Here is a 15,128-nt window from a genome sequence, read left to right on the forward strand (position 1 = left end):
TTAGGAGTGGGTATGTGTAGGGGGATGGGGATGCAAAGACCGAGCTCTGCCCTTAACCCCGCAGGGAGGAAGTCTTCCCCTCTCTGAACCTCAGTTTCTTTCTGCCGAAAATGGGCATCCCAGACGCCCCCCACTCGCAGGCAGGAAGATCGGTCCAAAGTGCCCCGCAAAGCCGCGGGCCAGGTGGCGACCCGGGCTGTGCTGGCTTCCAAGCCTGAGAGCCAGCCCGCGACCACGTGGGGCAGTGGCGGCGGCGCGGGCGGAACCCAGGCTCCGCGGCTCGCGGCCTGCCCGGGCCTCTGCAGCTGGGGCGCCGGCGGAAGTGGGGGCACCAGTAGCCGCGGACCTCGGTGAGTACACGGTGGTGGGGGGTCGCCAGCAGGTTCCCTCTCCCCGGCCCCAGCTCTGGACGCCCACCCCAGTGCAACGCCCTGAGTGACGGAAAGAGGCAGGACCGCGCCTGCAGCGCCGGCTGGAGGGACGTTCTGGTCCCCAGACGCCACTATCAGGGACTATTTGGTCCCGATCGCCGGCAGCGGGAATGCCCCACGCGGGTGGGGTGAGGAGAAGGGAGAAGGAGAAAAACTTCCCCTCCGGAAAATAATAAATGGCCACGATAACAGCAGCATCGGTGGCAGTCATCCCGCTTTACCTGGAGCGGAATCGCTCGCTCAGTCTGAGCCTGGAGGTGGGAAGAAGGTCCGGTCCGAACGCCCAGGGCGGTGTGGGGAGTGGACGCCTGGGGGCCGGGAGGACCTACTTAGTATAAGAAAAGGAGAGCAATGGGTGGTCAGGGCGGAATTGAAAGGAAACTGACCGGCCCCAGGGGAGAAGGGGAGGGGAGAGATACTGTGCTTGGGGTTCTGACCCTCTCGGGTGGCCCCATTTAGCTAATTTGCATCAAGATTCAGGAGCCGATGATGTGTGTGTGTGTGTGTGTGTGTGTGTGTGTGTGTGTGTCTGTGTGTCTGTGGACACGTCAGCACCTTGGTTAATTAATTAGGTCTGGCGGCTTCTCTGTTGACAACTCAGCTGGTTCCCCACCCTGGCAATTGTGAAGAGTTGGCCAAATGTTTGTCCACTGAGCTGATCTCTTCTCTGGAGCACCGAGGCCACCAGGAGGGAGGTCTGTGAAACCCCCTGCCCCTGCCATTGACCTAAGTGTTGGGCTCTTGAATCTAACAGACTAGTTTTTCAAGTCGTGGGGGATGGGCTTGGGCATTTTTCCCTGAAACCTTCGGAAATCCTTGTCTTGGAGACTGAAAGGATAAAGGCCTCTGGGGCCAGGTCACCAGGGAGAATGGATAACGCCTGCCTCTGCCCTCCTGGGCACACCCTGTGTGACCTTTCTTAAACCAGTTTCTTATCAGGTCACACCTTGGCTCCACAGTCTGTCTTTCTACATGGGGCATGGGTGAGGGCCTGAGTTTGCTCCCTCTTCCTCCATCCTCCAGCTTGCACCAAGGAAATGATTTTTTTTTTTTTTTTGAAACAGAGTCTCACTTTGTGGCCCAGGCTGGGGTGCAGAGGCGTGATCTCCGCTCACTGCACCTCCGTCTCCCTGGTTCAAGCGATTCTCCTGCCTCAGCCTCCTGCGTAGCTGGGATTACAGATGCGTGCCACCACATCCAGCTAATTTTTTTTGTATTTTTAGTAGAGATAAGGTTTCACCATGTTAGCCAGGCTGGTCTTAAACTCCTGACATCAGATGATCTGCCTCCCTCAGCCTCCCAAAGTGCTGGGATTACAGGTGTGAACCACTGCACCCAGCCCGAGGAAAGATTTGACCTGCCAGCTTCACTGGCCACTTTACAAAAATGGGGATTGCATCAATATGACCAAATATTGTTTTGTTTTGTTTTTTTTCCTGATGGAGAAAACAAGGCCCTATACTGGCCCTCTCTTAATTTCATTTTATCCAGGGATTTAACAGAATTCTTTGGCCACTCTAATCCTAAGTCATTTAGTAAGTACTCACCCTAGAGACTAGGGTGTTTCTCTTGAAACTCAAGTGTTAATCTAGGCTCAGGAAAGACTCTGGGGGCTGGTGAGTCCTGACTACATTGGAGTGACAGTGGTCAGAGAAAATAAAAAATGCAAGTAGGGCGTGGTGGTGTGGGCCTGTAATCGCAGCTTCTCGGAAGGCTGAGGTGGGAGGATATCTCGAGTCCAGGAGTTCAAGATTAGCGTGGGCAATATAGCGAGACCTCACCTCAAAGTAAATAAATAAGTAAATGTGCTTTTTAAAAAATTAGAAAATGCAAGGCCGGGCACAGTGGCTCATGCCTGTAATTCCAGCACTTTGGGAGGCTGAAGCAGGTGGATCAGGAGTTTGAGACCAGCCTGGCCAACATGGCCAAACCCCGTCTCTACTAAAAATACAAAATTAGCCAGGTGCGGTGGTGCGCGCCGGTAGTCCTAGTTACTTGGGAGGCTGAGGCAGGAGAATTGCTTGAACCCGGGAGGTGGAGGTTGCAGTGAGTCGAGATCATGCCACTGCACTCCAGCCTGGGTGACAAGAGCAAGACTCTGTCTTTAAAAAAAAAAAAAAATTAGAAAATGCAAATATCCCTTTATTCCATTCACATGGTCTTCCCTGTCAGGAAAAAAAAAAAAAAAAAACCTTGGAGTCTCCCTTGGCTGCTCTTTCCCTCAAATTATATATCCCTTATCCTGTCCATCACCAAGGGCTCTTGACCTTTCTTTTTTTTGTTTGTTTTTGTTGTTTTGAGATGGAGTCTCTGTCATCCATGCTGGAGTGCAATGGCACGATCTCCGCTCACTTCAACCTCTGCCTCCTGGGTTCAAGCGATTCTTCTGCCTCAGCCTCCGGAGTAGCTGGGATTACAGGCGCCCACCACACCCAGCTAACTTTTGTATTTTTAATAGAGAGAGGTTTCACCATGTTGACCAGGCTGGTCTCATCCTGACCTCAGGCGATCCACCCACCTCAGCCTCCAAAAGTGCTGGGATTACAGGCGTGACGCACTGCGCCCAGCCTCGACCTTTCAAACACAGCCTAATCTGACCACTTTTCCCCATTCCCACTGTCCCCAGCCCATACTAGACACCATCTTCTTCCACCTGGACCACTACAGTGACCTCCTCATTGCGCTCCTAGTGTCTCCCTTCAATCTCCTTGTTTATTGTCCATGCAGCAGGCAGAGGATCCTGAGGACCTTAAGCCAGATCCTGTCCATCCTTCACTCAGAACTGTCCAGCGGCTTCAGTCTCAGAGTAGAGACCCAAATTGTCATCACAGCCCAGAAGGCACTCTCTCTGTCCCTGCCCCCACCTCCTCCACACTGGCCTAGCTACGCCCCAAAGCCACCCTTTCCATGATCTTTGCATTTTGCTCTTCCATCTGATTGGAATCTCCACATGGCTGCATTCCTAATTTCATTCAGGTCTATGTTCAAATGTAATCTTATCATAGGGATCTTTCCTGGGCTCCCTTGAAACTACCCTCTGTCCCCCAGGCTGGGCCAGGTGTCTCCTCTGGACTCCTTCATTCCAGCCCTACTCACTCTGGGTCATCACTGCCTGAGGACACGTCTGTGTCCCCTATTGGACTGTGAGCCCACAAGGGCAGAACTGGGCTGTCTCTCAGTCCTTGACGTGTTTCCAAGACCGCCCAACGTGGGTGATGCACAGAGCAGGCACTCAGATGATGTGCTGATAATGCTGGATAATGTGGATGAGTGAATTTTTTTTTTTTTTTTGAGACAGGGTCTCACACTCTGTCACCCAGGCTGGAGTGCAGTGGCACAGTTATGGCTCACTGCAGCCTCCACCTACCAGGCTCAAGCGATCCCCTCACCTCAGTCTCCTTAGTAGCTGGGACTCCAGTCGCACACCACCCATGCCTAGCTAATTTTTTTTTTTTTTTTTTTTGTAGAGATGGGGTTTTGCTATATTGCCCAGGCTGGTCTTGAACTCCTACGCTAAAGCAATTCTCCAGCCTCAGTCTCACAAGGTGCTGGGATTATAGTTGTGAGCCACCGCACCTGGCTAGAAAACTTTTCTTTGGTGCATAAAAATGATATAGAATTCAAATTTCAGTGTCCCAGTAAGTAAGGTTTTGTTGGAGAACAGCCATGTTCATTTGTTTCCATATTGTCTATGGGTGCTGCTGTGCTACAGTGGCAGAGTTGAGCAGTGACAGTAAAATACTTTACAGAGAAGGTTCGCAGACCTCTACCACATATTTTGCCAAGAAGAAAAATAAAGTTAAAATTAAAAAAATTTTGCCCGCTGAGCGTGGTAGCTCATGCCTGTAACCCCAGCACTTTGGGAGGCCGAGCTGGGGGTGGGTCACCTGAGACCAGGAGATGTAGACCAGCCTGGCGAACATGGTGAAACCCCGTCTCTACTAAAATACAAAAATTAGCCAGGCGTGGTGGCGCGCACCTGTAATCCCAGCTACTCGGGAGGCTGAGGCAGGAGAATCGCTTGAACCTGGGAGGCAGAGGTTGCAATGAGCCAAGATTGCACCACTGCACTCCAGCCTGGGGGATAGAGTGAGACTCCATCCCCAAAAAAATTTTGCCAAGGAGGATTCTATTAGGGCCACCTATGGGCATGTGAGATCAGTAAGACTTGGCAGCTAATTATGCAGAGTGGGTGATGAGGTTTAGATGCCTCACAGGGAGAGCTCTTTTTAACATTTTCTTTTCGAATTTTTTTTTGTTTGTTTGAGACAGGGTCTCACTCTTCCCAGGCTGGAGTGCAGTGGTGCAATCACATCTCACTGCAGCCTCAGCCTCCATGGGCTCACTAGATCCTCCCACCTCAGCCTCCTGAGTAGCTGGGACTACAGGAGCGCACCCTTTGCCCGACTAATTTTTCTATTTTTCTAGAGACGGGATTTTGCTATGTTGCCCAGGCTGGTCTCAAATTCCTGGGCTCAAGTGATCCACCTGCCTCAGCCTCCCAAAGTGCTGGAATTACAGGTGTGAGCCACCTCGTGCCCAGCTGCTTCTTGCTTTCTGAGATTAAAATTTAGGCCGGGCACGGTGGCTCATGCCTGTAATCCCAGCACTTTGGGAGGCCAAGGCGGGTGGATCACCTGAGGTAGGGAGTTCGAGACCAGCCTGGCCAACATGGGGAAACCCCATCTCTACTGAAAATAAAAATATCAGCCAGGCGTGGTCGCGGGCGCCTGTAATCCCAGCTACTTGGGAGGCTGAGTAACGAGAATCGCTTGAACCCGGGAGGCGGACGTTGTAGTGAGCCGAGATCGCGCCACTGCACTCCTGCTGGGTGACAAGAGCGAGACTCCATCTCACAAAAAAAGACAGGAAATTAAAATTTAGTGGCCGGGCGTGGTGGCTTAGACCTGTAATCCCAGCGCTTTGGGAGGCTGAGGCAAGAGGATCACTTGAGCCCAGGTTGGAGACCAGCCTGGGCAATATAGTATGACTTCATCTCTATAAAATAAAATAAAATTAATTAATTAAAAATTTTATTTATTTGTTTATTTATTTATTTATTTTGAGACACAGTTTCGCTCTGTTGTCCAGGCTGGAGTGCAGTGGCATGACCTCGCTCACTGCAGCCTCTGGCTCACGGGTTCAAGCGATTCTTATGCCTCAGCCTCCTGAGTAGTTGGGATTACAGGCGTGTGCCACCATGCCTGGCTAATTTTTGGGGCATTTGTTTGTTTTTGAGACGGAGTCCCAGTCTGTCACCCAGACTGGAGTGCAGTGGCACAATAGCTCACTGCAACCTCTGCCTCCCAGGTTCAGAGAGTCTCCTGCTTTAGCCTCCTGAGTAGGCAGGATTACAGAAGCCTGCCACCATGCCCGGCCCAGCTAATTTTATTTATTTATTTATTTATTTTTTGAGACAGAGTTTCACTCTTGTTGCCTAGGCTGGAGTGCAATGGCGCAATCTCGGCTCACCGCAACCTCTGCCTCCCAAGTTCAAGTGATTCTCCTGCTTCAGCCTCCCAAGTAGCTGGGATTACAGGCATGCACCACCACTAATTACAGGAATGCACCATCAGGCTAATTTTGTATTTTTAGTAGAGACGGGGTTTCTCCATGTTGGTCAGGCTGGTCTTGAACTCCTGACCTCAGGTGATCCGCCCACCTCGGCCTCCCAAAGTGCTGGAATTACAGGCGTGAGCCACAGTGCCCGGCCAACACCCGGCTAATTTTTGTATTTTTTAGTAGAGACAGGGTTTCACCGTGTTGACCAGGCTGGTCTCGAACTCCTGACCTCAGGTGATCCGCCTGCCTCGGCCTCCCAAAGTGCTGGGTTTACAGGCGGGATCCACTGTGCCCAGCCTATGTTCATGTCTTCTATAGCCATCTTTATTCCTTCCTCCCTCTTTGTGACCTGTTTGTCTGCATCAGTGTTTCATTTGGGGCTATCAGGAGACGTTTGGCAATTCATGGAGACTTTAAAAAAAAAAACTGTATTGAGATGCAACTCACATTCACCAATTCACTGTTCACCAGTGGTGACATTTTTGGCTGTCACAACTTGAAGACGGGATGCTACTGGCATCTATTAATAGGAGGCAGAGGCTAGGATGCTGCTCAAACCCTACACCTATGCGTTGGACAGCCCCCACAACACAGCAGATAATTATCCAGCCCCAAATGTCAATAGTGTCCAGACTGAGTAGCCCTGGTTTACATCCTTGGTCTATCTGCAGGGTCCTGTCTTGCAAGGGGCTCACAGTTCAGGTGCAGAGACAGGAAGAGCCTAATAAGAAAAAGGTTATTTTTCAAGTTAGTCCAGGCGCAGTGGCTCATGCCTGTAATCCCACCACTTTGGGAGGCTGAGGTGGGGGGATCACTTGAGGTAAGGAGTTCAAGACCAGCCTGACCAACATGGTGAAACCCCGTCTCTACTAAAAATACAAAAAGTAGCTGGGCATGGTGGTGTGTGTCTGTAGTCCCAACTTCTCAGGAGACTGAGGCACAAGAATCTCTCTCTTTTTTTTTTTTTTCAGACTGAGTCTTGCTCTGTCGCCCAGGCTGGAGTGCGGTGGCATGGTCTCGGCTCACTGCAAGCTCCACCTCCATGCCATTCTCCTGCCTCAGCCTCCCAAGTAGCTGGGACTACAGGCGCCCGCCACCACGCCCGGCTAATTTTTTGTATTTTTAATAGAGATGGGGTTTCACTTTGTTAACCAGGATGGTCTCGATCTCCTGACCTCATGATCTGCCCGCCTCGGCCTCCCAAAGTGCTGGTATTACAGGCGTGAGCCACCGCGCCCGGCCACACAAGAATCTCTTGAACCTGGGAGGTGGAGGTTGCAGTGAGCCGAGGTGGCGCCACTACACTCCAGCCTGGGCGACAGAGTGAGACTCTGTCTCCAAAAAAGGAAAAAAAAGAAACAGGACAATTTCAGTCACCTCCCTTCTGTGCCTGGCCCCAGGGTCTTGGGTACCCAACACTTGTCACTCAGCTCAGTTAGTCCTCACTAGGCTTTAGAGAGGAGAGGACCAAGCCACAGGGAGTGGTGTAGCTGCTAAAACCTAGGTCCTCCTCTCTCAGGTCTGCACCCACAAGGCCGGCATTTCCCTATATACATTCAACATCATAGCATAGCGCTTCATATGTCCCAGACATGTGCCAAACATCGTAGGTTAGTTAGGTAATTTAGTCCCCATGTCCGCCCTGTGAGTTAGGGCTCTGTTTTACAGATGGGGAAACAGAGGCACAGATTAGTCAAGCCATTTACCCCAGGTCACACAGCAATACTAACAATAAGAGCAGTTCACTATTATGGAGAACCTAGTATGTGCCAGGCCCTGTCTGGCAGGAGCCTGTTGAATCCTGATAACAGCATAGGCAGCAATTGGGGCTATTTTTCCATACAATGGAAGAGAAAACTGTCTCTTACTGAGGTCACACAGCTAAACCGGCCTGGGATCTCCACTCTTCATTCATTTTGTTTTTTGTTTGTTTGTCTGTTTTTTTCGAGATGAGTCTTGCTCTGTCGCCCAGGCTGGAGTGCAGTGGCAAGATCTCCACTCACTGCAACCCCTGCCTCCTGGGTTCAAGCGATTCTCCTGCCTCAGCCTCCTAAGTAGCTGGGATTACAGGCACGTGCCACCATGCCCAGCTAATTTTTGTATTCTTAGTGGAGACGGGGTTTCACCATGTTGATCAGGCTGGTCTTGAACTCTTGATCTCATGGTCCACCTGCTTTGGCCTCCCAAAGTGCTGGGATTACAGGCGTGAACCACCGCACCCAGCCAATGTTTGTTTGATTTTGAGACAGAGTATTGCTCTGTTGCCCAGGCTGGAGTACAGTGGCACAATCTCTGCTCACTGCAACCTCTGCCTCCTGGGTTCAAATGATTCTCATGCCTCAGGCTCCCCAAGTAGCTGGGATTACAGGCACGCGCCACCACGTCCGGCTAATTTTTGTATTTTAGTAGAGACGGGGTTTTACTATGTTGGCCAGGCTGCTCTCGAACTCCTGACCTCTAGTGATCCTCCAGCCTCAGCCCCTAAAGTGCTGGGATTACAGGCATGAGCTGACATGCCCAGCCCATTCATGAATTCTCACTGGTCTCTATGGCAGGCAGTTTTCTGGGGGCTGGAGATCCAGCAGTGGGAAAAGCAAGGTGGCCACCTTGAAGCTCACGGAGGGAAAGGAGATACAGGCAGATACAGGAAACCGAAAGTGCAAGGGCCCAAGAAGGGACTGCCAGGCATCGCGCCTGAGGATCAGCGAGGAGGCCTGTGTGGCTGGGGTGGGGAGAGCAAGCGTGGTACACCACGAGGGTGCCGGCAGGATCCAGAGCTAAGACAGAAGCCACAAGAGGGCTCCAAGCAGAGGAGGGATGTGATCTGACTCAGGCATTAACAGGGTGTTGGGGTGCAGACAGTGGGGGGTGAAGGTGGAAGCCAGGGACCCAGTGAGGAGTTGACTACAGTGCTCCAGGCAGGAAGTGTCTGTGGCTGCAGCAGGATGCTGTCAGTGGAGGAGGTGAGAAGTGTTAGGTTATGAATAAATAAATAAATATGTGTGTGTGTGTATATATATATATATTTTTTTGGAGACAGAGTCTTGCTCTGTCGCCCAGGCTGGAGTACAGTGGCGCAATCTTGGCTCACTGCAACCTCTGCCTCCCAAGTTCAAGTGATTCTCCTGCCTCAGCCTCCTGAGTAGCTGGGATTACAGGTGCCCGCCACCATCTTGGCTAATTTTTGTATTTTTCGTAGAGACGGGGTTTCACCATGTTGGCCAGGCTGGTCTCGAACTCCTGACCTCAAGTGATCTGCCCACCTCGGCCTCCCAAAGTGCTGGGATTACAGGTGTGAGCCACTGCTCCCAGCCTTATACAATTTTTTTCTCAGCCTTTCTCTGTCTTTTATGACTTTAATATTTTTGAAGAGCCCAGGTTAGTTGTGCTATTTTTGTTTTTGTTTTTTCTAAGACAAAGTCTCACTCTTGCCCAGGCTGGAGTGCAGTGGCACGATCATAGCTCACTGCAGCTTCAACCTTCCAGGGCTCCAGTGATTCTCTTACCTCAGTCTTCTGAGTAGCTGGGACTTACATGAGTACATTGTCATGCCTGGCTAATGTTTTTCATTTTTAGTAGAGACGAGGTCTTAACCATGTTGCCCAGGCTGCTCTTGAACTCCTGAACGCAAGCAATCCTCTTGCCTTGGCCTCCTGAGGTGCTGGGATTATAGGCGTGAGCCACCATGCCTATCCCTGTTGTCCTTGTTTGGCCCAGAGGCTGGAAGATCACTTGAGGCCAGGAGTTCAAGACCAGCCTCGGCAACATAGTGAGACCCTGTCTCTTTAAAATTAAAAAAAAAAAGAAAAAAAGGAATAGCACAGAAGTGGTGCCCTGCCTTCTTAGTGTCTCATTCCTGGAGATGTTGGCTTTGGTCACTAAGTTAAGGGGGTGCATACCAGGTTCCTCCAATATAAATTTGTGTTTGCCCTTTACAGTGAATGAATATCTTATGAGTCTGTTAAGACTATGTAGATACCTTATACTTCATCAAACTCCCATCCACGCTTTTTTTTTTTTTTTTCTTTTTTTTGACACAGAGTCTCCCTCTGTCGCCCAGGCTGGAGTGCTGTGGCGCGATCCCCGCTCACTGCAGCCTCCGCCTTTTGGGTTCGAACGATTCTCCTGCCTTAACCTCCCAAGTAGCTGGGACTACAGGCGCATGACACCACACCTGGCTAATTTTTGTATTTTTGGTAGAGGCGGGGTTTCGCCATGTTGGCCAGGCTGTTCTCGAATTCCTGACCTCAAGTGATTCACCCACCTTGGCCTCCCAAAGTGCTGGGATTACAGGTGTGAGCCACCGCGCCCGGCCCTATCCACACATTTTTGCATCTATTCCTTTTATATTTATTTACTTGCCAGTCTACAGTAAGGATTATATTTTCCTTCTCTTCCTTATTCATTTATTTATTATCAGTATGGATTCTGGATTTCTGTTTTATCCAGTGGGTTATGATCTGTAACTATCATTATTGTATTGTTCAAATAATTCCAGATTTGGCCACTGGGACCCCTTTCAAGCTAGCTCCTGTGTGAGTGGGAATCTATCTAGAACACAGAATTTCCTGATGGATTGGATGGGTTGTGTGTGAGAGAAAGCTGGGGTTTATTCTTGTTTTTAGAGACAGTGTCTCACTCTGTTACCCAAGCTGGAGTGCAGTTGCACGATTACAGCTCACTGCAGCCTCCATCTCCTGGGCTCAACTAATCCTTCTCCCTCAGCCTCCTGAGTAGCCCAGCTAATGTAAAATATATATATATTTTTTTGTAGAAATGGGGTCTCGCTATATTGCCCAGGCTGGTCTCAAACTCCCGGCTTCAAAGTGATCCTCCTGCTTTGGCCTCCTAAAGTGCTGGGATTACAGGCATGAGCCACCATGCCTGGCCAGGTTCATCTTTTGGCAAATATTTATTGCCTGTAAGTTGAGATAAAGCCATTATAAAAGCAGACAAAGGTCCTTGCCTTCATGGGGCTCATGTTTTTGTGCATGTGACATTTTGTTTCTGATCCAAGCCACTGGGGGACGATGGCATAGATTTTAGGAGGGTGGATCGGTTTGGGACAGGTGAAGTGGAGCTGCCTGGTAGACCAGCGTCTGCTTCCACTCCTCCCTCCTCCATTAGCCCCATGCTTACCATGTAATGACTTCTGCTCTTTTTCTTCACTCAACAGCCAAGACAATGCAAACTCCAGTGACCATTCCCGTGCCTGTGCTCCGGCTGCCCCGGGGCCCTGATGGCTTCAGCCGTGGCTTTGCCCCTGATGGACGCAGAGCCCCGTTGAGGCCAGAGGTTCCTGAAATCCAGGAGTGTCCCATAGCTCAAGAATCCCTGGAATCCCAGGAGCAGCGGGCACGAGCCGCCCTTCGGGAGCGTTACCTCCGCAGCCTGCTGGCCATGGTGGGTCATCAGGTGAGCTTCACGTTGCACGAGGGTGTGCGTGTGGCCGCCCACTTTGGAGCCACCGACCTGGATGTGGCCAACTTCTACGTGTCACAGCTGCAGACTCCCATAGGTGTGCAAGCAGAGGCGCTGCTCCGATGTAGTGACATTATTTCATATACCTTCAAGCCGTAAAGATATTGTGTTCACTTTTCTGCTTGAGGCTAAGCCACTGTATCCCAGGCCTCCCAATGTTCCCGAGCCAGGAACTCTGGGCCCCATGGAGTTATGAGCTCCCTTGGAATTTTGAGCCAAGCTTTAAGCAAGTCTAGACTCCTGAGACCTCCTGGGTCCAGTCAGTAAAATTCTGCAACTCTAGCCATTCTAAGATCCCATTGGAAGGAATGCTCTACCTCACAGAACTCTGAACCCTACAGAAATATGGGCCTGCTGCCATTTCCTGAAGACCGGGGCATCGGGGTGGGGTGATAAAGGAGACAACCTGCACAGGGGGAAGTTATTAAAGAGGCTGCAAAGTTCAGCCATCCTGAAGATACTCCCCAGTGCTCCCCTCCTGCTAAAGAACCAGTTACCCCAGGAAAATTCGACTCTTGTTTTTCTTTAATTAAGTATACCGACGGGGATGGAGTCATCTTTAGGGGCTGGTAGGGTGGTTATCCAAGGGCTGAATCCAGTAGAGCTGGGCCAAGTAGGACAGGAGTCCAGATAAAGGTGTAGGGGCTGCACGGCCGCAAGTCTCCTGAAAAGGCTGGAGTGACCGGAATGCCGGGATTGGGAGATTAGGATTTGATTTCATTTTGGGGCGGGCGGTGGCTCGTGCTGGGTCACGTGGTCGTGCCCAAGCGCTCCTCCTGTTGCCCCACCTGTGGTTGCTGTGGACTGCACACGACAGCAGATTCGCTGTCCCCTCGTTGGAGGCGAATGGTCGGACCCCGAGTGGCGGCGCCCCTGATAAAAGACCGAGGATTCGCGATCAGGGTGCAACTTCACCCCCTCCTCTTTTCCTCTTTTCTCTCCAGCCTTGTAGCGTGGCCGTTCACATCACGCGCTTCACTAAGCCCCCTGTCACTAGTAACCTTTTAGCGCATTGTTTAAAAAGAAAGCAGTTTCTGTCCCCTTCTGTAGTTCCTTTAAGTTCAGGATGTAAGCAAAGCCTCCATTAAGTAAAGGTGAGTGTCGTTTTGTCTCAGTCGCGAAAGTGCGGCGGCCGATGATGAACAGCGCCAGGAGCAGCCTCAGCGGCCATCAGTCTGTTCGGAATGCCGGCTCCGCGGAGGCCCGGACCTAGCTCTCGAGTTGCCTTGGCGACGACGCGGCTCGCTCCGCCCCAGTTCCCTTTTATGGTTTCAGCCCCGCCTCCTCTACTTTGCCGGGTGCGCGTCGGCAAGCGTGGCGAAAGTGCGGCGGCGAATGTCAGGTATTGGGTCTGAGCCTAGGGGTGTGGCTTGAGCTCGCGCTGGTTCTTTCTTGCCTCGGTGATCCACCAGCCTTATCACCCAGGATTTAGGTTGGCAGATTCGTCTCTCGCCTTCGGAATTTCTACCTTCTCCTACGTTTTGTTTTTTAAAATCAGGCCTATGATATCGCTCATGGGCTCATATTTATTTTAGCATTGTAATTTAAGTTGTATTTTATGCAACTCTACCCCGATACAGAGAGCTGTTGATGTAACTGCAGCGAACAAATGGAAGACTAGAGACTAGCGAAGGGGCCGAGACTTCGTCTCCAGAGGATCCCTGTCAGCATCCATCAACTGCACTCATATATTGAATGCAGCTCTTATCCGCCTTTCTTTTCGACTTCTTCATGCCGTTACCACTCTTCATCAGTTAGTCTAGCCTCAATGTTTTCATTTCTTTCCTTTGTTTCTTTTTTTTGGGGGGGGGGACGGAGTCTTGCTCTGTCGCCCAGGCTGGAGTGCAGTGGCACGATCTCGGTTCACTACAAGCTCCGCCTCCCGGGTTCACGCCATTCTCCCGCCTCAGGCTCCCGAGTAGCTGGGACTACAGGCGCCCGCCATCACGCCCGGCTAATTTTTTGTGTTTTTAGTAGAGACGGGGTTTCACCGTGTTAGCCAGGATGGTCTCGACCTCCTAACCTCGTGATCCGCCCGTGTCGGCCTCCCAAAGTGCTGGGATTACAGGCGTGAGCCACCGCGCCCGGCCCATTTCTTTCCTTTCGTTGAGACAGGGTCTCGCTATGTCTACCAGGTCGGAGTGCAGGGGCGCGATCATAGCTCAGTGCAGCCTCAACCTACCGGGCTCAAGCGATCTTCCCACCTACCAAGTAGCTGGAACTACAGGCTCCTGTAACCAGACCCAGCTAATTTTTAAATTTTTTGTAAAGACGGGGCCTTGCTATGTTGCCCAGGCTGGTCTCGAACTCCTGGACTCAAGCGATCTTCCTGCCTCAGCCTCCCAAAGTGCTAGGATTATAGGCGTGAGCCGCCGCGCCCCGCCAGGTGTTTTCAGTTCTATGCACTCCATTCCCTGGGCTCTTGACGAATGTGCGGGAGCTGAATATTCGTTATCTGGACTCCGGCGGGAAGGCGTGGGCTCATCAGCTTCGGGCTTGCGCGCTGCTCTTGGAGACGGCGTCTGCTTCGCCCCGCCCCTCATAGTCTGCAGTTCCGGCTCTACAGATTCGCTGCTCACGTTTCTTTTTTCCGTGGCCCTTCTTGCCCTTTGTTTCTCTCTTCATGTCACCCGCGGGACAACTCTACCTGCAAGTCGCTGAAATCGATTTTCTGCTTCTTATAGTAAGCGGCGGGCTCGCCAGCCTCGAGCGAAAGTGTGACTGCGAACGGGCAGGCGCGCGCCGGGCTCGGCGGAGGCGCGCTTGGGCTCCCGGCGGCGACGGCTACGACCACTAGGAGAGCGGACGGAGGCGGCGCCTGAAGCGGCGGCGGAGCCCATGCCCCGGGACGGCGGGCGGGCCCGGAGAGACAAATCCGGGGCCCGGGGCATGTCCCCGGGGCCCCCGTGAGGAGGCGGCGGCGGCTATGGAGATTCCGCCGCAGGAGGCGCCGCCCGTGCCGGGCGCGGACGGCGACATTGAAGAGGCCCCCGCTGAGGCCGGGTCTCCCAGCCCCGCGTCGCCCCCAGCCGATGGGCGCCTCAAGGCTGCAGCCAAGCGCGTCACATTCCCGTCCGACGAGGATATCGTGTCTGGAGCAGTGGAGCCCAAAGACCCCTGGAGACATGGTAGCTACCGCGGGTGAAGCGGGGGCGGGCTCGAGGGGGACCCGGGAGTCGGGGGGGATCGGTGCAGGGCCCGGCTCAAGGTGGCGTTCAATAGATTGCACCTAATGGTGAATAAGGGGACAGTCGTCAGTTTAGAACCGGAGTCTGTTAGAGAGGGGGTGGCTATGGAGTTGGGAAGGTGAAAAGTAGCTGGTTTCTGCCGCACCCCACCCACCCGAGACAAAGATGGTGATCGTTTTAGGGTTTAAAACGATGAGCAATTAAAGAAAGTTTGGTGTTTTGTCAGATGTAGAGGGTGGCAGCCTTTGCGTTCGTAGTTCCACCAGAGAAGGAGAGAAGGAGCAGTCGGGAGGAGGAGCGGGTCAACACTGGCCCTGAAAGGGCAGTTGAAAGAGTTTGATGGGTCTGTGGGGGTAAAAAGAGGTTAAGTTGCTGGTCTGCAAGCCTCGGGGCAAGGAGTGGTCGTGTTGGCCACTTTCTTGGCTGGAAAGAGGGAGACTATAAACTTGGACTGTGGCTATAGAGG

The 15,128-nt window shown here is 52.0% G+C and overlaps 2 protein-coding genes, 1 long non-coding RNA gene and 1 pseudogene across 10 annotated transcripts in view; 3 read left to right on the forward strand and 1 right to left on the reverse strand.

Moving 5' to 3' along the window:
- Nucleotides 1-31: 31 nt before the first annotated feature.
- On the forward strand, nucleotides 32-11,981 carry GEMIN7 (gem nuclear organelle associated protein 7). 7 transcript variants are annotated; one of them, XM_024237626.3, is made up of 3 exons: nucleotides 295-350; nucleotides 1,004-1,126; nucleotides 11,170-11,981. In XM_024237626.3, the coding sequence occupies exon 3, from the start codon at nucleotides 11,178-11,180 to the stop codon at nucleotides 11,571-11,573; it is 396 nt and encodes a 131-aa protein (XP_024093394.1). In that variant the 5' UTR covers nucleotides 295-350; nucleotides 1,004-1,126; nucleotides 11,170-11,177; the 3' UTR covers nucleotides 11,574-11,981. The 7 variants fall into 7 exon arrangements, with proteins under 7 accessions (XP_024093396.1, XP_024093394.1, XP_063575653.1 ...); XM_063719583.1 differs by having other exon boundaries at nucleotides 303-350; nucleotides 1,033-1,126; XM_063719584.1 differs by having other exon boundaries at nucleotides 341-688.
- Nucleotides 11,982-12,379, reverse strand: LOC129051997 (uncharacterized). The gene is made up of 2 exons (XR_010138504.1): nucleotides 12,263-12,379; nucleotides 11,982-12,147 (listed from the first exon to the last, which is right to left on the reverse strand). It is a non-coding gene; the product is annotated as an uncharacterized LOC129051997 (long non-coding RNA).
- A 1,070-nt stretch (nucleotides 12,380-13,449) lies between these two features.
- PPP1R37 (protein phosphatase 1 regulatory subunit 37) overlaps nucleotides 13,450-15,128 on the forward strand; it is a 54,894-nt gene continuing 53,215 nt past the window's right edge. For both annotated transcript variants that reach the window (XM_063719578.1, XM_002829392.6), the window contains exon 1: nucleotides 13,450-14,602. In XM_063719578.1, coding sequence (XP_063575648.1) covers nucleotides 14,401-14,602 — 202 coding nt within the window. In that variant the 5' untranslated portion in view covers nucleotides 13,450-14,400. The remainder of the gene's footprint in view (nucleotides 14,603-15,128) is intronic.
- The window catches only part of LOC129047209 (eukaryotic translation initiation factor 5A-1-like), a 41,339-nt pseudogene continuing 40,685 nt past the window's right edge, over nucleotides 14,475-15,128 (forward strand).

The sequence above is a fragment of the Pongo abelii genome, chromosome 20, assembly GCF_028885655.2.
Source record: "Pongo abelii isolate AG06213 chromosome 20, NHGRI_mPonAbe1-v2.0_pri, whole genome shotgun sequence".
Taxonomy (NCBI): Eukaryota; Metazoa; Chordata; class Mammalia; order Primates; family Hominidae; genus Pongo; species Pongo abelii.